General features: G+C 39.2%; 1 protein-coding gene across 2 annotated transcripts in view; it reads left to right on the top strand.

Moving 5' to 3' along the window:
- The window catches only part of tanc2b (tetratricopeptide repeat, ankyrin repeat and coiled-coil containing 2b), a gene marked incomplete at its 5' end in the record, with an annotated part of 177,678 nt that overhangs the window by 109,641 nt on the left and 43,392 nt on the right, over positions 1 to 24,645 (top strand). For both annotated transcript variants that reach the window (XM_079261420.1, XM_079261419.1), the window contains 2 exons: positions 10,560 to 10,676; positions 17,861 to 18,009. In XM_079261420.1, coding sequence (XP_079117546.1) covers positions 10,560 to 10,676; positions 17,861 to 18,009 — 266 coding nt within the window. The remainder of the gene's footprint in view (positions 1 to 10,559; positions 10,677 to 17,860; positions 18,010 to 24,645) is intronic.

A 24,645-nucleotide genomic window follows, 5' to 3' on the forward strand; every position in this document is an offset into this window, starting at 1 on the left:
GATGTTCAAGTGAAAAGCAGAAGCAGCTGCACTGTACAATCTTATAACACTTACCAGACAAAGATTTGGGATGGAGTAAAACTATTTGCGTTCGTATTTTTATTACTGCCCCCAAAATGCTGCAAAAGATCCACCACCGGAAAGTGTGAGAAGTTTTATGCCGTTTTGTTCAGATATGGAGACCGCCGCTCTTGATGCAGTAATAAAAATAAAAAATAAAAAGATAGGTGCAGGTCATTTTGCACCAAATAGTCTGCTAAACTCAGAACAGGTGGGGTTTTCGTTCAAACTGGGGTTTGCCTTCAAACTGCACTTAGTAAACAAACCAAACCTTTTGGAAAAACGTGTTCCACGTCCTGTCAGAGGCAACAAAAATTGCTGAAGGAAATTACAAGAGAAGCAAAAAATTCACTCATCTGTTGGTTAATGAAGGGCAACCAATGTTCTCAGCACATGAGCTGTAGTCCGCTTCCTGATGGTTCTCTAGACGCTAGACCTGTTTTCAGACAGACCAGGATTTGATGTGCATTTACGCCTCCCCAGACAAGCCAGACTTTCCGAACAACCAAAATAAAGTTCAGTGAGAAGGACTGCTGTTAATACCCCCAAATTAAATACACTTGATTTAAAGCATCTCTGACTCCTGTAAACTAAACTCTATTAAAAGATTCTTTAATGAAATACCAATATACTCATTGCGCAATAGTTTCATTCACTATTTATATACAGTTTTAGGATGCAGGCTTATGATCGCTTAGATCGGGAGTCTTATTATTGTCCCTTTCGCTTAGCCAAAGAAGTAATTGAGACTGAAAAAATATGTTATAAATGATATATATTGTTTTTAATAATATGTAATATTTGTTGTTCTTTGTATTGTATTTATTTTGTATTGTGGTTGTATCTTACTCCTTAAATGTTTCACTGGTGTTTATAAATACACAATTTTACTATTACTAGCTCCAGTTATTGGATTATATGTTGGTGTTGATTTTTTTTTCTCATATGACTCCTATGAGGAAGCCCAACAGCTGCTTCCTGCATTTATGTAACTAATACTAGCTTCCAACCCCTTTGTGTGGTTGTTGCCTACATTTAGTTTAATCTGGATATTTAACCATACCTTCTGGGGGGGAAGGCTGTAGAGTTGAAAAGAGAAGCCCGCAGTGTGCTATTAATAGCAATGATAATGATTTGCTTACAAAACAGAGCAGTGGGCTACATATACTACCTCACTGCTTTCTGCAAATGCTACTGTAAGAGAGCTGAGCAAACATTTCTTACTCACACTTCCCTAAACCCCCCCACCCTCTCCCGACCCCCTAAATCCATGTGCTATTTCATATGTGTGCGTCTCCATGTGTATCCAAACTATCACGGACTATTGTACAGGAATATTAACATTCCCAACTTGTCTGTGTGTTGTGAGCTTATTTGCCCAGTCATTTCAGGGTGCTGATCTGCTGCGAAGCGTTTGTCTGCGTCACAGCTCTGCTGTAGTCAATCTGCTCGCTGTGTTGACAGGATTACATTAGAGCAACAATTGATTACCGACATAAAAGAATTTTGCTGAGCTTTTGATGTTTTTGTTTTTTTATATATATGTTGTGCTAAAGATATGACAGATTATAAGAATCAAAGCAGCTGAAAATTGAGAGCCAGAATAAGCAAATTAATACATTTTTTTCCTATTCTTTGTCACATTTAGTGTCTAATTCTTAATTAAATAAAAAGAAAAAAATGGAAGACTTCAAACTACATTCAGCTCAGACGGATTTTCTCAATGACAAGGGTGTGGTTCTCAAGTATAGCGTAGCTGGAAGGTTATAAATATCCCCTCCAGGGGCTGAACTCCAGCTGGAACAAAAGTCAAGGCAGCATGGCTATTATTAGACGACCATATCAAGTGGTGTCCTTGGCAATTATGATACTCTCACTTAACCAGAGCGCTCTTATATTCAACTTTACTGCCTGCTTCTGTCCTCAGGAGTGCAGGCCGTGTTAAAAGTTCATGCTCGCTCCTTTATGTCACCACGCCGCCTAAAGAGAGGAAACATAAGAAAAGAAAGTTACAGCTGAGTCACGAGACCAGACGCCCATCGGCAGAGAGCCTTCAGTAGGGGTATTAGCAGGATGGATACAACGAAAACACAAACCTGAGATGGAGTAGGACTGTAAACCCGCTCAAGGCAAATGAATTGGTAATATCAATAAAACAAACCCTATTGATCTCCTTCATTGAAGTAACATCAGCTGTAAGGATTAATGTCTCAGCTTTGGCTGTGTGTGAAATCACACACTGCTCATTATTTAGATAACTTTATATTGTGTTTGCAATACTGGAGCACTGTCTTGATATATAATGGGATTTTATAGACCCTATATAGCAGAGTCCAAGTATCTTAAAAGGAACTGATGATCATTAATCGACCAGCTGATGCCATAAAGCATGCCGCTGCTGAGAGTGAAGCTGAACTGCCGCAGCTCCTAAATTCTGTTTGCAAAATTCTAAATATTTTAAGTGCTTTAATCATTTCCGTTCTAAATTAGTATAAGTTTGATATTATATGGAAGTAAAATATATTTCTTTTATGACAAATTTTAGAGGATTTAAATTTTGCTTTTTAACTTAGAGCATGAGCCAAATAAATAAGCCGTGGCATGGAAATAACATTCTAAATATGATATGATTAGGATTCACAAAGCACAAAATCACAAGTCGACAGCTCAAGGTTTTTAGTATTTATTCATTTTTGGGGAAAAGTTAACGTGCAGTCATTACATCTCAACAGTGAACACTGCTTTGACCTCTGTGATGGCACCAGGAAAAAGAGCGTAGTTGTTCCTGAAAACCTCCTTTTATTTTGATAATAGCACACATGATTTGTGGTATATGTGATAGAAAGGGACTTATAAAAGATTAAACTGTTAACCAATTGTAGTTTGATGTGAATAAAATGAATAAAATAAAGTGTTTCACAACACTGTGGATTGTTTGGCTTATCAAACTGTCAGAACATGAATTGTGCAACATATTACCTCTACCTCTATAAAGTATTTATGTTAAAGCACTGAGATTTCTGATCAGTATTCTTGTTCCAAAACGGACGGCTGCACAAACAATGATGCGGTGTGAAAGACGAGGATGATTTTAATGGTGCAAATGGAAAAACGGCTCAGAATACGTCAACGTGACTTGCTTTTGAGCCAGTTCAAGCCTAATAACTCAATGTGAAACAAACAGCTTTTTGGGTTAGGGCGAGCTACGTTAATGAGTGCTCCTTAGCTCATCAGCCCCTCCCTTAGCCCCCTTAAAATTCTGCCGGTGCTTCACCTCGCCCTGCTAATCCTCCCGAGGCTGTAATGATAGTGCATGTTTGCAGACGCATGCATACATAAATGAGGGAGAGGCCAGCCTATTTTAATGGACTTGCACTTGCTACTGACTGTCAGCAGGCTCTGCATTGCACAACAATATCTGGTCTGCACTGTTTTCTTTCACAAGTCGACAAGAGAGGCAAGCAAAATCATCTGTGGCCTCTGAGCCGGATTACCGTATACTCGCAGGGATTGAGCCTCCGAGTCAAAAGACAAGCCAATGGATAGGTGTCAGGTTCAAGTTCTTTGTTCATGGTAATGATGAGCTGCTGAGTTTGGGTTTCAAAGCATAAAATAGCTCAAGATTTGTCAAACTCACCCCCAAATTTGTATGTTTTGTGTGCTGTCATTTGCTGCATGGAATATTGAAATCAATCAGTTTAGAGGTTTTGAGACGCTTTGCAAAGCAAAATCACTAAAGCACTTCAGTTAGTACGACAACATGGAGAAGGAGCACACACATGCATTCTCATACATATCATAATGGGAGATTCATCATTCATTCATTCATTCATTATCCCAACTGCTTAATCCGATGAATGGTCGCGGGGAAGCTGGAGCCTATCCTAGCAGTCTTCGGGCAAAAGGCAGGGTACACCCTGGACAGCTCACCAGTCCATCGCAGGGCCACACAGAGACAAACAACCACTCACACTCACTCCTATGGGCAATTTAGAGTAACCAATTAACCTGACATGCATGTCTTTGAATGGTGGGAGGAAGCCGGAGTACACGGAGAGAAACCACGCATACACAGGGAGAACATGCAAACTCAGAAAGGCCACTGTCCAAACCTCGCCCCAGCTGAGGATCAAACCAGCAACCTTGTTGCTAACCACTATTCCACCGTGCAGCCCCACAATGGGAAATGTATTAGAATAAAAAGTCGAAGAGTTAAAAATCCAGTACCAGGTAAAACTCTGGACACACTTAGCCAGTGGATTTAATGGGACAAGGCATCCAGATGTTTTTGATTTGTGCTGTAAATGAAGAAAATATAGCAGGACAATGTTATAACATTATTAGTATCACTTTGTTCCTCACTTGGTTAAAAACATAAACAGATATATCCAAGCAACTATTTGCCTTTCCTACATATCTTTATTGGGTTTTATTAGCAAGTTATTAGTCAATCAATTCGAAAGGATGGTTATAAATACTCAAAAAAAATTATTAATCACGGAGCTCTACCAAAAATGAACTCCTGAACTCTTATAACTAAATTCTGATATTTAAATGTCATGCTGTTTGGACCAGGCTGCAGCATTGAGCACTCCACATTAACCAGCTTTCCTGGACTAAATGGCGTATGGAGGTCGTCAAATATTTCTAAAATCGTCTTTAATAGCTGTTCATTTTAAAATTATTTAATCAAATATTTCTTCATCTTTTTGTGGGTCATAACAGACCTTTTTTTTTTTAATAGCCACAACATAAAGGACCAAAGAGACTTGCATCGTTAAACGCCCGAGTCCTGTGAAGCAGCTGCGACTTGTCAATAAAAAGAGGCTCTTTGATTACATTTGAGCAAAATCATTGCAGGCTTTTAGTATCTGTAAAGTCAGCCTCTCTCTGCGTCGCCACCACCTTAGAGAGGTGGACAACTCTTCCCCTGTTTTCCTGCACTCTGCTGTTGCCATAGTGACTAGAGCCGCGTGTTCGGTTTCTGCAAAGCTCTGCTTAGGTTGCAGACAGGCAATGTATGTCCTCACCCACATTATTGCTGTGCGCATGTGTATGTATTAATGCATGCGTGTGTGGGCGCCATTGCCTTTGTCTGAGTGGGTGCCTGAGGTCGTATGTAACTGAGACAGAGCAGAAACAGGACTTCAGTGCTGTAAAAAAAACAAAAAAAAAACAAAACAAAACAGCCCTTGTTTACTTATCAGTCACTTATCTGCAGATATGAGGAAATATGCGTTGCACGTTGGAGCTCCCAATTCATATTCAGATTTGTCATTTATTTGTTAGAAGCTCAGGTTGTGTCCGAGGGGACTGTCATGCTTAAAAGGAGATTTCCTCTTTCACATGCACAACACCTCACAAATTTGAATCACAAAATGGACTTGCTTTCTTTTCTGCTGATGACTTCACCAAAGGCTGTGTCTCCTGGCGGTCTCAGGAATAGATATCAGCGTTAAGTTTTCACATTGCCCCGTAGCATCTTCACTGTCACCATTTTTTTCTCCCTGTATTCCCTTCCTCCCCCTTTTTTCCCCTCCTAATCTCACATGTACACATGCATACGTGTCACATGCATATTCATTTTCACACCCTCATACAGAGCTTGTAACAAATATCTATTTCATGGTCACATGCATCTGCACATGCAGACAAGATATATTTATTTATAAGCTCATTAGAGGAGTGGATTTGCTTGCTGCCATCCATCACGCTGTCACCCATCCTCATCCTGGCACAGACTGACAACAGAACTGCAGGAGAAGAGTCCATGGGATTTAGTCTCCTGGAACCGGTGATATAGGGGGGGATTTACTCCAATACACAGAGTTTCTCCTTCACCATTTTGTAGAGGTGAGATCAGAGGGACCACGAACAAAAGACATGGTAATCTCCCTCTCACCATGATATATTCGGAAATTTATATTCTTTGGAGAGTGTGTGAGAGTGGAGAGGGGTGTTTTTAGTGTTTCGATGCAGCGATTGTTGCAGCACGATAGGGACAACTCCAAGAATGAATTGTGACATATTTCAAAATAGCTTTGTAAACCTCTAAATGTTTTTTTTGTTTTTTTTGCTCATGTTTTTTGCAGAGATGCTGCCAAATGAAAGCTCAGTTCTGCAGGTCGGGAGCGCAGGTGCAAGAGCAGCTTCTCCCAAAGAAAAAGTCAGAAATGTAGGCTGAAAGAGAAATAGAAAAAACTAACATGAAAGACCATTCTGCCATTTTCTTCGTATTTTATCTGAACTCCTAAGCAAACAGTTTGAGCGTGACTTTTTTTTTAACATCTCAAAGTTTTGTTTTTTTTAAATCTAGGTCAAGACTTCTCAACTAATTTTGATTTCCATCAATTGGCTCCTTCCCACTGCCGAAAATAAACAAGAGTCGAGCCTTGCTGAAGTGCAGACTATATATTTTGGATGACCAGACAAAACTGTTGCATGACTGTTGTAAAATAAATTTAAAAATTAATAAAAACACAATAATTTCAGAGGAGAGTATATCAGTGATGTCGACTTCCAACCCTTGAGGATCACTGTGCTGACAATGATTTGAATTGGGCTAGTTGCACCAGGTAAACCAGTGTAGAACATCCCTGGGGATAGATGTAGTCGGTAGTAGAGGAGGACTTAAAGGTAGAGTATGTAAGATTTTCATTATTTTCTAAATAAATTAACTAAAAAAAATAACTACAATCATAATTAGATAGTTTTTTTAAAACATGTAGGTTCCAGTCTGTCCATATTTGATATGTATTAAATTACAAGTTTATTTAATGACAAAGACCCTCCTTAAATGTTTTCCTACCAGTTAAAAAAAAAAAAAAAAAAGAGTGCTTTTTGTCATTTGTCATTAATTAAACTTGTAATTTAATAACGCATCAAATATGGACAGACTGGAACCTACATGTTCAAAAAGTATCTAATTATGATTGTAGTTATTTTATTAGTTAATTTATTTTGAAAATATTGAAAATCTTACATACTCCACCTTTAAACAGCAGGGTTAAAATCAACACAAGTCAGAACACATTTGCCATATATACAACTGATCAGCCTGGTCAGACAGAATGAATTCAGTATTTCTCAGTGAGAGTTACTGTCATGGCAGTCGATCCAGTCGTGGATAACTTGGGCCCCCTTTCATTCTGGCTGTCGGTTGTACTTTCTCTCTGAGGCATCTGTGCTGGCTCACTTCCTAGATTTGGTCAATTAGCAGAATCCTCTTCAATTCAATCCATACCAGTACAGTATTAAAGCTGCGAGCATGACAAGTGAATGCTTCGACTTTCTACACATGGACATAGATCTGAAGAAATGCCCTGAAATGCCTAACCAGGAAATACTCATTTTATTTATATGACTCTATTTATTGGTTTGATCTGAAGATTGCAGCCATTAGAGAAATAAGTCATTAGATTTTAACAAAGATGCAGTTTTTTCATCCTCCTGCTGTGGGCTGGTTTAACCTTCTGTTCTGTTCATTTTTCCTGCATTAGGCATCGTCTTTCCTTTGCTATTCTCAGTGTCCGTCTTGCTAGCAGCATAGTTTTAAAAAGGGAAATGTAACTTGGTAGCTCCATCACTTTTTCCTTGAAATGTTCTGAGTTGAGGGCATTGAAGGCATACACACTTTTTACTGCCATTTACATGCTTTCCCATGTGCAGCAATATCATTGTGGTGCATTACCAGGCTGTTGGCTGAAAAAAAAAAAAACATTTAAGACTGTCACTTTCAGTTTGTTTTTGTTTTTTAATCTTGACAATTGTTCACAGATATTATCCTTTGCTGAATTGGATGCTAGCTTTGTGACATGATAAGGTAATTAAATTAGGATTTTATTAGTACAGAGAAACAGTGGTAATTGCTTTAATTATGACCAGGGGTTAACGGTTTGTCTTTATATGAGTCACAAGTTCAAACTTGTCTCATCACCTGAAAACAGAGCTGGAAACGTCTGTGAATGAGGGCTGCTTTATTTGGAATTTGTCTGTGCAGAGATTAGCAAAGAAGCTAACACATGTCCTGGAATGACAGAGCATAGTGCAACTGCATAATCACTATGCTAATGACTTTAATTACTTTAGTAGTAAAATGACTAATTAATATTGTTATTGAGTAATATTCATTATCTAGAAAGAAATTATACATTAGCACAGTATGCCAGCCTATTATGCTAATCAGGGTACTATGCTAACTAGCACAGCATGCTAGTTAGGGCTTGTTATCAAGAGATACTTAGCAAGATTCACTATCAGACTATAGTAAGAGTAGTAAGAGTAGAAATATTAAGTACTGCTATTAGTTAAGCTAATACCAGGGTAATGTGCTTAGCTAATGGTAACATAGTTGCTGTTCTGTGTAGGCCTGCAATAGTAATTTCGGATTTACTTGAACAGATTATTTTAATGTCTGGGCATAAATATTCTAGTAATTTCCTGCCATCTTTGACAGATAAGTCCTAATTTATAATCAGTGTTTCCATGTTTCCATTACCAGTTTAATACCAGTTGAGGTTTGATTGGTTCCATTTTTCAGTTGTTTAACTTTTTTTTGTTGTTGTTGTTGTCCTTAGTTGTGTTGTTCAGAAATACTTCATTTCTAAAATTTGAACAAGCTTTTGACAACCAAGTGTACAGACACAATGCTTCAACAACCGCTTACTGACGTTAGCTTTCTATATCTTGTTATAAATCCAGAAATTAACAATTGCTTGTGCACGTTATGTTTTTATCTAAAGGAAAAAGGAAACCCCAGTAATTTAGTATAGAAAATTTGTTGAAGTTTTCACCAAAAGTCAATAACTAAGGTTGCTAATATGACTGCCTACAAACCAGACAGTTGTACATAGATTAGATAAAGTGTATGATATGTGTATGGTCTGTGCATTTAGTTGATTATGAAGCTTATATCTTGACAGCTGCAGAAAATAAACAAAAGAAAATCTTGCTAATCTGATAGTCACAATTACCAGTATGACCCACCTATATACACCTTTAATTGGTTAAACATCCCCATGGCTGTGAGATCTTGTAAACATGCTAGTGTGGCCTACATTTTGGTTGAACTGGCACAGTTTGGTATGCTTTTGATTTGGAATAAACAGAGTAAAGCACACACCTCGATATGTCCGGTATTGTCAGGAACTGTTTATCTGCTTACTGGAACATGCCTTGCATTAATGTTTCTGATGAGACTACCCTAAAGCTTTAGGTATTTGAAATGGTAGATGTGTTTTTAAAAAAGAAGAATAGTGTGTATTATTTACTTTGCATTGACCAAAAATCTGCACAAATGCAGTATTCTCTGCAGTATATCGACAGAGAAAACTTTTTCCATCCATTACAGCCACACTGACATTAGTTGTAAGTTGAACCTCAAACAGGAAAGTAAGAAGCCTTTTCTTGTTGTCCAGCCATTTTTGCTCCAGCATATGGTTCATCCACGTACTGGTTTAAGACAGCACTGCTCCGCCGGATTGCTTCGGACATGCACTCGCCCATGATGGTTAACAGTTGTGGCATACTCTTGATAATCTATTTTAAACCCTTATTTAACCAGATAGCAGTAAATTATGCTTAGCCTCTTGCCAATTACAAACCCCCACAACTACAAGACGAAGAACAATAGATTAAGTAAGTGGGGCTTACACGGTGTAGCACGATTTTTTGTGTATCTGGACTTGTGTCCAACTCTGTCAGAGAACTGAAGAAAGCAATTATCTGTATGTTAAAAGTTTTCTTTAACGCTTCTTTTTCATAAACAAAGTCTTTTATGAACTTTACCTGCTGTCGATAGCAGAACTTCTGATTGTGTGACCTGTTTGTGTAGCAGGGCTTACCAGTCACGGTACCATAAGCAAGAACTCAGGAAACAGATCATGTTGCAACCACCACCTACAGCTTTTGTTTCTGTGAATTTCTTGCCAAATGACTTCATTCCATGTCTCAGACGTCGTGTTGGAGCCAGGTGCAAGGACATTCCCGAAATGGATTGCATTTACGTGCTTGCTGTGATGATGACACTGGACAAACAGACAGAAAACACTTCTTTTCTCTTCTTTCGTTAATCGATGAACCTTTCTAGCCTCTTTCTGATTGCTGGAGGTTAAATGTAAGCCCTCGCTCAGGAAGTAGGGTGGTGTGTTCATATTTCATCTGTGGGCTGCAGATTTTTTGTGCAGGTACAGATTTGCCCTCACCCAGCTCCTGATTGCCCATGCTGCTTGTTTACTCATGCTTTAGCGTTATCTGACTCAAGGCAAAACAAAGCTGCCCAAGAAAGCCTTCAGGATGTTTTCATTTTATCAGTGTGCTGCTCCAAGGTCATAATCTCTGTGTGTGTCCCCCCCCTCCTTCTCTATCCTGTCCCTGTCACTCCTCTCTTTCTTGTCTTCCATCTCCCTGATCTGTGTGTTTGTGTGTGCGTGTGTGTGTGTGTGTGTGTGTGTGTGTGTGTCGTTTCCTTCTCTATATTTGTGTATGCTTTCTGCTCCCAGCCCCTCTGCGGAAAGCAAAGTTTGTGGAGAGCCCTCGCATTCCACAATCAGAGCTTGGCTCCCCTACACACACCTCCACAACTGCCAGGAATCCAGACCTGGACACACACTGCCCTGGTAAGTTTTTGGCCCAACTCATCCCTCATCCCATGGTGTCATATTTTTTTTTTTTTTGCATGTTGATTTCTGTGTGTAAATCAAGTACAGAGGTTTCAGGAGGAGAATGGGCGAGCTCGTTGCTTTGACGGTTATTCTGCCGGCTTCTGTAAGATGAAAACATGGCTAAGGTTATTAATCAAATAGCTTTGCTTGTGCCCACCCTCATTGCCTCCTCCCTCTCTGTCTCTTTAATCCTCCCTTGCTGCTTTCTCGGAGCTTGTTTAGGTACCGCTGCTGTTTTCTGTTAACTTCACTGCCAGCTTTTACTCGGTAATCCTGTGGACAGTCTAGATTCACCTCCTCCCCGCCTCCTCCCCCAAACCCTGTCAAACCCTGCTCTCCCTTCCCATTATCACTTCAGTAAGGACAGTGAAGTGGTTCACTCTGCTGGGATTCGGTTCTGGTGCATCTTGCTTTTTCATCTGGGGAGTGTTAGCTTACTTACTGCCCTGTCTTGCTGGCTCAGCCTCGGCTGTGTATGTGAACCTCTCAGCCGAGCAGGACAATGCTGCAACACCCCAGGGTTGGATGAAGACATGAGAGACGTAGCAATGGGGAGCCTTAAGGCTTAACTTGTGTGCTTTGGAAAAATGGTTGAAAGAGTCTTACCAGCTTTCGCCATCTGTCAGCCTCTTCTTTTAAATTTCTGCCCTATGGGAATCCTAAGTAGGTAATTTATACTCAAATATATTTTCATCATATTTTTCACACCCGCCTAAGCCTGAATACTATAGAAAGTCTCCCGCTGTTGAATCCTCTGGATGATAACTGTTGACCCTGGCTTTATTTAGCATCAGTCTTGTGAAATAGACTGTGGTATATCCATCACGAGCAGCTAAAAGCTCCTGTTGATGTGACATTTCAGGGATGAAGTTGTAATCTGCGCTGCCATCGAGGCAGGACAGCAGTTGATTACATACAGGAATTCTCTGTCCATGCAGTAATATCTTGAACTGGAAAGCAGCCGGGAGGGCTGGGATGAGTTTTCAAGGGTGAGCACTCTCACATCCCAGGTGGACAGATGGACATTTGAGCTTTTAACAAGAACTGCCTGGCATATGTAGCAGCAGGACAGTGACTTAAACATCTGATTGCTTGCTAGTCCACGCTCTGCTGCTGCTGACACTGACTGTCGCCTGGAGGAGTGCAGGTATCAGCTGATTTTTTTTTTTATGGCCCGCAAAAAATTTGTGGTCTCATAAAAATTGTTTGTGAATATAATGTGAAATAGCTTGTAAAAATCCACCACCAGTCATCTTCCATATATTTATGAAGGAATGAAAGCGTTCTTAATGATGTTAGAGCTCAGATAAAATCCTCTGTGATGGGTTCATGTGTTTTTGTATTAATGTATCGGTATCTAGTGGTGCTACTTCATAGCAATGTTCCATTACTAATCTGATTAAGACCTTACTCTGAATATTCAGCATTTTCTGGTGACCTTATGACTAAATAGAGTCATACTCAGTGTAAACAATATGTAGTATTTAGAATTTAGTTGCAACATGCAGCTACATAAATGCATCCATTTTAATTGCAATATCATAATGCAAGTTTTTTGGAAATTAGTCACTAGAGCTTCTTTTTTCGGCTTGCCTTCATTATGTTTATTATAAGTGGCTTGTTTGATAAATATATTCAATTGTTTCAGGTTTCATGCTTGTTTTAATGTCTGTCAAAAGATCTTGCAACACCAACTCTGGTGGAGTTCACAGTAAAACAGGTGAAAAGAAGAATGACTTTGGCTTGATGGAGAAGCCAAGTGATTGCTCTTTGTGATTGAAGGATGTGGATGCAGGGATTAGACCTTGGATTGTGGATATGTTATAATAGTATAGAGGAACATAACTCAGTAATCAAACTGTGCTTTTTAAAATCTGAATGGCATTTTTAATAGAATATTTTTTTACTTAAATGTACAAACTCAAAGGTCAGTGATGGAAAAAAAATCAAAGATACAAACGCAACGTCCAGCAGTCTCCTGTAAAGCCACATCTTTTTTAATATCTTATTTCTCTTGCTGAATACAAGCAAGTTCCCCATGTGGACAGATTCTTTCCAAAAATGTTCCCACATGTGTGATGGCAGACCATAATGTGGTGCTCAAAGTGCAACAGCACCTTCAGCCCAACACAGCTATAAAAGCAGTGACCGGAACACAAAAGATCCTTGCTGTAGAAAAAATAAACCCTACAAGCTAAATGTACCATGACGTGATCAAAGATTACAGTTCATTCATGAACTGTAATAAAACACAACACTGTGTGTGTTTAGTGTATTTAGGTACTATAAGTACCTTACACATTAATTCAAATCAAATGAAAATGCAGCGTGACCACGCGGCAGTTCGCCTCAGTGATTGCCTATGTACAGATGCAAATATGTCTTCCGTTTTAAACTACAAAGTAAAATCTCTGCTGATCTCTTCCAATATGCACATGTTCTGCATATCTTCATACTTCCTCGTACTCTCCAGACCCGTGAGTGTTTGCTTGCTTTTATGTGCAAGACTTCTTAGTGTTGCTGCGCAGATAAAATCACAGCTGTGTGCATCAGGAATGTGAAATTCACTCATCTTATCTCTCCATCAGCCTCCTATTCCTTAGTTTTGAGACATCTGTGCTTGCATTACATTTCATGCTTTCTTGTCACCCAAAGCTCAGAAATGTGTGTGAACATAGTTTGTTTTCATTTCTGCAGTTTTTAACGTTTAATTGTCGCACCTCTCGATTTTTCTTCGTTTTTGTTTATTTATTTATTTATTTATTTATTTTTTTTTTTTTTTTTTTTTTTCCAGAGATGTGCACAATGTTTACTTGAAGTGGATGCTAAAGTGCTCAGGTGTGCGTGAAATAAGAACCACTGCGTTATCTCACCTGCTCCCCGGGCCCATTAATGCCGTCTCCTGTCCGGTCCAGTCCCCGGCTCATGGCACACACACGCCTCTCTCTTTCTCCAGCTTCTCTAGGTGCGAGAGGGCAGATCAGGGAATGGCCAGGCAGAAACAGATGCGCTTGCACAGAACCACATTCCGAGCAGCGTGCAAAGATAGTTGCCATGGCAACCATCTGTCTCCTTCGCAGCTCAGGAATCCAACGGAGAGGAGTGTGTGTCTCTGTGTGAGTGTGTGAGTGTGTTTTACTTAGGATGGGCTGGTTTGAGAAAATAAGATTTGTTTTACGCCTGATATGTGTTTTTGTCGTATTTCATCACTGAAGATGTTACGGTGTCACCGTGATGAGGAACGCCTGAAGTTCCTGAAGGCATGCGTTACATCCCAACTGCTGTCAACCCTCTTTGAAGTCATGTGGATGTTTGTTGTCAGTGGTTTCAGTAAAAGGCATTCTGTCTGATTGTCATGATCTGTATTTATAGAACAAAAAGTAGGGCTGGAAATGGAAAGAAATCAACATAAAACCCCTGCATTATGGGAGTAGATCCTTTATAGTAGCTCATTTGTATCCTTCGCAAGGAGCGGTGTGTTTAAAAATATACTGAAACTGCATCAATGTCTGCTATGGCTTTTGTTTTTTGTTTTTTTTTAGAAATCAAACATGTCTGTGTGATTGTGGTCCTCCACCCCTTTAAAAGAATCTGAGCCTTGATGTCTTTATTGCAGGTATTTTTGGACTATAAGAGTTAAAGGATGTACAAAGAGATTGCTTATGTTTACCTCAAGGGAGCCGCTGTGATCCCTGCATCCAAATGAGAGATTTTTCTCCGCACATCAAAAGGAACATACCAACAAACTCCTCACCCCCTGCGCAGGTTCGGCCAACATCTGGATGTGACAAGGATCTTTTAATAAGATGCAGGAATTAAAGCAGCGACAGCGTAAACAGGTAGCGTCAAAGATTTGCACAAAAAGATGAGAGTACACTTAAAGAGAAGCAGAGAGGGAAAAAAAGACAGAGACCATGTTTGATCACAGTTAGGGCCGCAAGCCCCCCAGTAGCAGTTGACTAATCAGGGCTAATGTATTCAGTGCTCACTACTAGCAGCCTGTCGACTCAGAAGCCTGTGCTGCCTCCATGTCCAGACAGGCAGGCGTACAGAGACTCCAGCTAACATACAAAATATGCTTTCATAATTCAGAATGACCGGTAGACTCCTGCTTTCCCATGGAAGCTCGTGCATCTCAGTGATCTGGAGCTACTTTTTTAAGAATTGTGATTGCAAGTGTAAAAATACAGAACATGAGACTTTATATCCTCCTGACTACCAGGAAAAAAAATGTGTAACTACAAATGTCCACTACAGAGGACATTACTTAAACTTTTAAATATTGTGGTAAAATATAGTTATAGTTATCTAAGAAACGATTTAATGTGTTTATAAGATATTCAATGAAAATATAAATACAAAATTTCAAGTAAAAATCAGCACAAAGAAAATATTATGCACTTTTGCTCTTCCCATAAAACATGCTTGTTGCAATGGAGGCCATTTTTCATGAAGAGAGAAGGAAAGTTCACAAACCCCCACCCCCACAAATGAGGTACCATTTAAAAGCACTAAATGTCCTCTTTAAAGACCAAAAGGTGTTAGTTCAGTAGCATTCAGGGAGATAAAAATATTTAGGTTTACAAAGGTCCTCCACAGAGGACAAATTGAACTACTGGTAGTCAGGAGGATATGAGTTAATGTGATGAGGAGAAAGGCGGTGGAAAAAAAGACAAACTAGAAAAAAGACACACCTTCGACAAGCTGTCTTTTTTTCTGTTTTTTTTTTTTTTGTTGTTGTTTTTTTTTTTACCAGTGATGATTTAGGAGCTCTAATGGGAGTTTTTCCAACTATAAAGAATCTTTTAAAGTTTTTCTGGATTACCCCTAAAATCTAACTACTTGTTCCTTAGTTCATTCCTGAGATTTTCTAAAAAATTTAATCAAAACGTGTCAATAAGTTTTTGAGTTAGGTTACAAACAGACGTCACCAAATATACAACCTCCACCTCAGCGAAAGTAAATCACATGAGCAGGTACATGTTTGGTCAGGAAATATGACGTTCTATGACGTATTTGTACTGTTTTTTCACACTGTAGAAAAGAAGAAGAACAAAAAGTAAAAATACGTATGAGAGGTCCTTTGAGAGATAATTTAAACTTAGTTTCATACATACTATAATACCCACACACAAACACTATCATACTCTTTCACACATACCATCATACTTGCACACTAACACTATTATACTCTGAATTAAACAACAGTATACTCTCTCACAAATACTTCCGTACTCACGTATAGGGATATTCATACTCTCTCACAATTACTACTATACTCTCTCACAAACAATAGTATTCCCTTTCACTGATACACACCTTCACACACATAAACACATCAAATAAAGCTAATAACTTTACTAATGATAATCACAATGATGATACTAGTAATCTAAAACAAAAAAAGACGAAAAACCTATGAATAGATAAGAAAAAAGTAATAAAAATAAATAAATAGGGAAGTAAACTCAACCAGTCAAGGGTTATTGGAGGAAGGCTCGAGTGGGAAGTTGGGAATTGTAATTTATCAACCTCCACCTCCTCCATTGCTGCCGTCTTCCTCGAGGGAAATCCACAGATTTAGTAGCTTTGAATTCCCCTCATGAATGCTTTCTGTAGAAACAGTAACCACAGCCGTCTCATCAAGGGCCTCGTGCACGATTACCTTGTTTTGGGTCTATTGTGTGTTGTGATTACCTCATTATAGGTCGCTGCTGTGTGTGTTTTTATTTAAGCTCTGCAGCATGTCATCCCCATTTGATTCAAAGGTTTTTCCCCTCCCTGCCTTACTCACTCAGAGGAGACCTGGTGTCGACCTAATGAGGATCCAGGCAGAGCTCTGCCTCCCCGCCGATGAGTGAATGGAGAGGGGGAGAGCCCCGGGCTTCAGATTACCTGTCCGTCTTTGTGTCTTTGAGCTGACGAGTGGGAGACCACAGGCTTTAGACAAGCTGTCTGTCTACAGAGCTGGTGTGGTGGCTGGAACTGTCTAATGGTTGTCAGTTGGAGCTTCGTGTGGCTACCTGCCTGTCTGGTTCGACCTGCCTTGTGGGGAGAGGTCTGAGAAAACTGGTCCTGCCACTAGCTGTCTCTCTAACCTCTGTTTATTTATATAAACGTGCCATCTCAAGCTGCTGGCTTCAGTATCATGTCTTGTGTGATTTAGAGGTTTCATACATCCAATTACAGCTGGCCACTAGTTGCTTTTTTTCCACAGCTAGCCTGGTGAGTAATTCACAAAACCTTCCTGCTCTGAGAACTGCACTGTGCCACATTCTGTCAAATTGAATAGATGTTGATATAGGAGGAGCCTCCAGGGCATGGTAGCCAGGTGATATTGAAAAACATGATAGCACCACTGAGGGTTTGTCATAGATGCAGAGTAACCAGGAAACCAGGTGACAAGATGAGGTCATTCAGGGATTTCTTTCTGTTTTTTTCTTTCTTTGGTCCTGTTTCAAAGTTGGCGACTCATATCTCTAAGCTCTCTCAGTGTTTGTGTGGTTTTGATCACGATGCAGGCTCACCCTGCTGATTCCTTTTGCTCTCTTTAGTGCTGGCAGTCTCTGTAAACAGGATAGAGATGTGGGAGCACGCCCACTTTGTCTTGAAAAGTCACACGCTGACACACAGGTGAAGGGTGCGTCTCATTACGTCGCACCCGCTGCTGTGGTGATGAGTGGCGGAAGGAATTGTCGTTGACTTTGCGTTTCCCAGTTTGAAAAGAGGCTTGTGTAAACACTTGGAGACTATTCTTCTGGAGGCTGAAGGGATTTTGGAGTTTATGTCAGAGGATACTTGAAGCAAACGTCCAGCTGCTGAGGAATTTGCAATGCACTGCTCTGAGCTGCGGGGAAACTCAGGTACTGAAGAGTGTCTGGTTTGTGTTCCTGTGGACAGGTGCTGGGTGTCCTGTGTCCACGCCTGTCGTCTCTGCTGTGTTTTATGCAAAGCAAGTTTAATGTTTAAGGATTTCCAAGTAAACAGAATGTAGACATGAAACAGAAAACACATTTTTATGGCTGCATTTGTCTCTGCCCACCACTGATCCACATTTTTTCTTCCCTCTCTCTGTTATGTGCCTCTTCCTCTTTCCTCCTCCTCCTCGTCCACCTCCTCCCACCTATCTGCCTCCGCAGGGGAGTCAAGCCAGGAGCTGGGCCCCCCTCCGTCGGTGGATGAGGCAGCCAACACATTGATGACGCGGCTGGGTTTCCTTCTGGGAGACAAAGTGAGTGAGGGGCCAGCCGGTACCCAGTACAGCATGGAGGAACCCGAGGCGAGACAGGTAACTCAACATTTGTTCCCATGTATAATTTATCGACACAACTGTGACTTTTTATTTTGTTCTGTTCTTTCATTCTGGTCAAGATGTTTGCCGTTCACCCACTCACCGAACATTTCTACTCAGAACAAGATGGTCTTGTGTTAAAAATATCGCACCAAAATGAAGATTGTCCAAATAATAGGACACAAACTCGCGAACACGATTACTTTACAGCTCATCAAATACAAGTTAAAATGACTTTTTATGATCACTGCATTTCCTATGCAAGCTATTCTGTGACATATCATCCAGGTTTTGGCTGTGTGCTTACTTCAGCATTGTTGGGGGCCATTTACGTGGCATTTTCTGAACAAAGTACAGCTGAATAAGGAGCAAATTTAGAACAAAATTACAAAAAAATAGAAGGTGGGAGATGTGGTAGGGGGAATTAAGATGCCCAAAAAAACCCTGAAAATGGTTTCAGGGTCTGAGTTGTCGAGTGTTTCATCAAGAAAACAACCTAACTACAAAGTTGCTACGAAGTAATTTGACAACAAACCTGAACAGACTCACAGCAATGCCGCCAAGAGAGGCTGAAAAGAAATGTACAGAGAATGTTTGGCATCACAACATTAACAAACATCCATAAAATCAATTTCAAACAAATGTGTAATTAAAAGCATTCATTCGCACTCATTTGGCTTAATGTTCCTCCTAAAAAATGTGTCTAATGGACTCTCTGATTGGCTGGTAACTTCAGGAAACAATCAGTCACAGCTGGTGATTAAAAAAAAGTTTGTTTCGAGTCCTCATTGTGACTCAGAATTTATTAGATTTAATTACCATACAAATGCGATGGACTGGCCACCTGTCCAGAGTGTACCTTGCCTCTCATTGGGATAGGCTCCAGCTCCCCGGCGACCCGGATTAAATGGTTTCAGAAAATGAATGAATGAATGAATTACCATACAAACTTTATTTATAATACTGTTTCACGTGAACAGCTGAAACCAAGTGCTGTGAATCGGTAATAGTGTTAAAACATGACCTAAAACAAATAATAAAACTGTAAAAAAATAACAACTAAAACAGAAGTACAAGAAAAAGGCCCACCTGTACATAGAAGACTGTAAAATCAATAAAATCAATGTGTTGGACTGTGTCGAAACCAAATGAGTAAAAGTACAATTTTTCACTAAGCAACCGTCTTTGTGTCACTTGCATGTAAAAGTTTCGTCACCCTCCTCAGTGGACTGTTGTGTTGCATTGGCTTGCTAAATGCTTTAAGAAGAGAACAAACTAATCTCCGTTCAGTTTTCTGTACCACCACATGTTGATGGAACAAGGGTTCCTGATGTGGTTCCAGCTTTCTAGAGCCCCTGTCACACACAACTTTATCCAGAAGTAACACTATTGCTCTGCTATGTAGTGTATTAAAACACAGTTTCTATAGAGAAACCTCACACTGCTTCACCTTTGAACTGTATAGTTTTGCTTTAATCTTGAAATTTGCTTCATCTGTTGACTCCATCACTGCGGTCAAAGCTAGCTGCGTATGTTGCATCAGGTTAGAACTTGCGTTTTTGACATATTTGCATGATGAGAGACTTTGCTTGGACACTAACGCTCATCATTTGATCTGCTTTGAGATTCATGTTGTGGTTATCTTTAGCTGTTAGGATAGAGGTATAAATAAATTGGCCCCAGACTCCACAACCACCTATAATAAATACTTTCCAATCTTTTTGTTTGTTTAAATGAAATCTTTTAAGTGTAACTTAAGTTTCACTCAGTAAGAACAAGAATGTTGGGTTGACACTCAGCTTGTTAGACCACTCTAGGTTACTCTTTTGCACTGTAACCTTTGTGTTTTGTGTTTGACAGTTGTGCAACAAACAGCTCCTGGCACAGCAGGCCTCCTGCAGATGCCCTCGTTTCTCTACTTAAACCTGATTTGACAGGAATAAATATTTCAAACCGTGGGAGGAAAACATTTGCAGCTGAGAGGGACTGAAGAGGAGAAATAAAGGGGGTGGGGGGGTGGGGGGAAAGGGGGCTAACCTGTTGCTGAAGCATGCAGTGCAGATGGAGGTATGGGTTTGTACTGAAGCAGTGTGGATAAGCGATCAGACTGATGGACTGCCTGCGCTTCATGCGAGCGCTGCCGGAGCAGTGGGGGTGTAGAAATTGAGAGAGGTTTATTCAAGCAGCTCTTTTTAGAGACGTGAGTCATACAAGCGCCACACTGCATCGTGCACACAAACTTAATTTTTACATATCTGCCCCAAATACTGTTTTGTGGATTGCAATTATGGCTGATTCGTCAACCGAAAGAGATGCAGATTGCCTTGAGAGCTCATCCATACGCAGATAAGAGAGTCTGCTTTTGTTGTAATATTCTTGAGATTCCCTTCCTTTGTCTTTACAAGTAGTAATGAAGTGTTCAGCGTGTCGAATTAGCATTTACCACTTTCTGTTTGAGTTGTGTTAATGAACACATAGAGGACCACCGTAGCAAAGCTTTAATATAGAGAGTTCAGAAGGTATTTATTGCATAATTCATAATTTTTCTGTAGATTTATGTTTCTAACTTTAAATTTATTTTCACAGATCAGTGACCAAATATATCAGGTGGTCTGAGGCTGTCAGTATTAGATTAAATAAAAATTGACACAAAATATTGACCTTTTAAAAGTTTTCTTTATGATTCATAAAGTTTAATAAATAAATAAATAATAGTAATGACTTTATTGTTAATAACACTATTAACATATTCATATATAATAATAATAATAATAATAATAATACCATACTGGTCGTGGCTGCGGGGGCACCTTAGTGCTCTGACTAATGACCATGAAGGTGCCCCTGATGGTCTGATTGACTCCTAGTGCACACGGCTCCTGCGATGGTTCTTCTTCCAGCAATATATAACTAGGTAGGTGTATGTGTGATGTTAAGGACAAGTGTTGGAAAGTGATTTTGGTTGGGTGTGTGTATGAGTGTGTGTGCATTTAAGTGTGTGAGAAGGGAGGGGATGAATTTTCTTTGTTGTTTCTGTATTGTGTAAAGCACTTAGTGTTGCATTTTATTGCAAGAGAAGTACTTCATAAATAAAGTTTGATTTGATGAAATATTGAACGATTTTTATTTTTTAATTTAATTTAATTTAATTAGGAATGAAAGTCCAACATGACCTTAAGAGATAATCTCTTTTGGCTTCTTTCTGCCTTAAGTGCACCGGCTTGGTGAGGGGAGGTGGTGGGCTTACTACTAGCATAAAGTTATACAGTCATACAAAAGCAGACAAACACAAAATATATTTACTGTCTCCCTTTTTTTTGCATGACTGTTTGCATGTTTTTTTAAAACAAAAATCTGGGTCAAACTTTTGAACTTCCTGGAAATAAAAGGCACACGCTTATAGCATGTTTGCACCCCTTTCATCATCTTCGCTCTTCATAGAAGATGCTGCACACACTTTATAAACTCCTGCAGTAATATATTCACAACCTATAGCTGTAGTTAAAAGCCAGACAGACATCAACCTGCTTAAAAGAAGAGTCAGTGATCATAGGCCAAAAGTTTACTCTCTTATGCTTTCTGAATGCATAAAACATCTATACCATCTTCCATTTCATGTAGTTAAATTCCTACAATGGCTGTGAGACCTCACCAGCTGGCGGAACAAGGTGACCTTAATTGGAAGAGAGAGAGCGGTTAATTGCCTTTCATACTTGCTCCCTGAATAGATGCAGTGTTACAAGTTCAGTGTAATCCTCATGCGACATTTAAGGTCAGACTTTCACAAGGCGAGGTTCATTAGCCCAGAAGATAAAGCAGCAAGTATCGCAGCCGGACTAAAGATCCATCCTTTAACTTCGAAGTTTGTTTTTTGGCCGGTTGACACGTGAAGAGCGCTCCGGTCTGTGACAAACTGTTCTTCTTCTCTTGCAGTAAACACAATAATGACCTCTAATGCAATTCAAAGTGCTCTAACACTGAACATAAAAGCTGTTAATGCCCCTCATCCACTCACACACTCCACTGTTTTTTTTGCGTGAAAAGACAACTCGACATGTAAACAAAGGTATCTGAGGAGCAACGCAGCGACTCGGAGAATAATTGACAACCTGCTCCATCTCCCGGGCTGCAACCTCACCAGATAATTGACAGATGAATCAATTCGAATGTCTCAATAATAATTAGTTTCGGCATCGCTCCTGAGTGACTGTCCGTTAATACAAGACGTATCAACTACTGTGTCTCTTCAGTCTTCTTCTTCCTTCCAAGTGATCTGGGCTAAATTTTGCCTGGAGCACCACTTCACTCCACCTGTTCTCTCTCCGTTCACCCCACTGTTGACCTGAACTTATCAACAGAGCTGTTAGAGAGGAGTGTATCAAGAGTCTGAAACAAACACTTAATCACTCGTCTTCGTATATCTGTGGATGGTGCGTGCATGTTTCGTTTAGCTATGCGTGCCTGTGTGTTTTGCATAAGAGTGGATGTGTGGGTGTTTTTGCGGCAGCCGATTAGAAGCATGCAGCATGTTTTTATTTTGTCCCCTGTGGTTGCCTGTCTAGTAACCAGAGCTGACGCAGAATAGGATCCTGCAGGGCGCCGAAAGAGCACCAGAACTGAAAACAATATAAATGTATTGTGTATGTGAGGATTTTTTTGTTTTTACACACAGTTCCAGGCATGGCATTTGCTGCAGAGATAAAACTACCTTTAGAAAACATTTCAAACAGCTAATTGGTGCTATACATATCTAGTTCTGTCTTTACTATTTCTTCTGTAAGCAGCTGTGAAGTTCCCTGTGTACAACCACTGGAAGGTCTACAGTGCATTATAGAGGTGTTGATGGTCATTTTCCTGCAGAGCGTCTTTGTATTGTTCCTTTATGGGGTTTTTTTCTGAATGAAAATAACTTGCATTTAGTCAGCGGTTTGTAAACATGTCGGATTAGACCCAGCAGTCTTGCAAACTGGTTTGGTGAAAGATTAGATAATAACCAGGCTCTTGTTAAAGTAGGACGTAGAATTTGTGATCTCATGACTCTGAGTGTAAATTGCAGAAAGGTGGGAGACAAAGTATTTTTTATTTTTTTATTTAACCAAGATAGTGTTTTTTTATTTCCACATTTTACTGTAGCAGAATAAATAAAATGGTGGCCAGTTCAATTTTCTATTTTCTATTTGGAAGATATTTAGCCAATTATGTTTTTTTATAGAAATGGCCCTGATTTCTGAACATTCTTGTTCATCTTTCTGTGAAGATTTTAAACAATGTTTAGACTGTGGAGACCCTGAAAACACTTGAGACCAAGAAGGAGAATCAAGCAGTGCTCTTGAGGAGAAGCCATCTTCTTTTTATTTCCTTATTTAGTTGTCTTTTTTTTCTTTTCTCTCCTTTTTTTTCCTCAGGTACCTTATGAACCCTTTATTGCATTGTGTCCACTACAGTCAACACCAATTTAAAAATTGGTTTTCTAGTTTATTCATAAGTGAAGAATACTTGTAATTTTGCCACTTCAGTGAACATGAAGAGAGTCACCCAACACACTGCCACTCAGTGAAGAATAAACTCATATACCATAAAAATTCATATATACACGTTCATGTAGTTACCAAGTTTACCTCAGTTATAAACAGAACAAGAAAATACTAGTGGATTTTTATAGAATATTTCTATTATATCAATATGACAAAATATTATTTTAGAGATTTTTCTATAAGAATAGATAAATAAACTAAAAAGTCACAACATATTATTAAATACATATATATATATATATATATATATATATATATATATATATATATATATATATATATATATATAAAATCCAATATAATATAATAATTATAATTAATATAAATATAAATAATAAATGCAAAGAAAAGTGTCTTTTTACATGTCTAGAGAAGTAAAATGTTGTCTGTGGAAAAAATATGGCAGTGACTTTATTTAATAAATCATGCGTCAGAGGGTTAAATCCATTGTTTTCTTTAGCAGTGAAACATCATCTGTGCTAGTAGCTGGATAGAAAGCAAAGCCAGCTGACTTACTTGACTTTGTTCATCTTTTTACTCCAAGCTCATATTTGCATTTGCAGCCAGTGACTAGATTTGTCAGCCTGCAGGATTTGTTTCTGAAATGCATCGTGCGTTTTACTGCCTGTTTGCCAACATTCAAATGTAGTCATGAGGATGTAGGAATCTTTTCCTCTTTATATTTCTGTTAAACAAAGTACTACAGAGTCGGCTACATAATCCTGCTGGTTTGAATGTTTTATATACATATATATATATATATATATATATATATACATATTTTTTTTTTTTTTTTTATTAATTCTGCTGTACAAGAAGTATGTGAAAGTTTTCTGCGTATGCTGGAGTACAACTTGACTTTCACCCTCTTCTGGTATTTCTAATGATTTAATTACAGCATGCACTGAAATAGATAGCTTCCAGAAAACGGACTGATTTCTCTTTGAAACTGTCTGCTGCTTTGCCAGCATCAGTCATCTTAATTGTCAGAGTGCTTGACAGCTCTTAGAGGAGCCCATGCTGGATGATTGCTTAGACGAGGATTGAGAAGTCAGAATATATATAGAGCTTTGACATTTACATCACTTTATTACCTTTC

Source organism: Telmatherina bonti, assembly GCF_933228915.1.
Source record: "Telmatherina bonti genome assembly, chromosome: 21".
In the NCBI taxonomy this organism is placed as follows: domain Eukaryota; kingdom Metazoa; phylum Chordata; class Actinopteri; order Atheriniformes; family Telmatherinidae; genus Telmatherina; species Telmatherina bonti.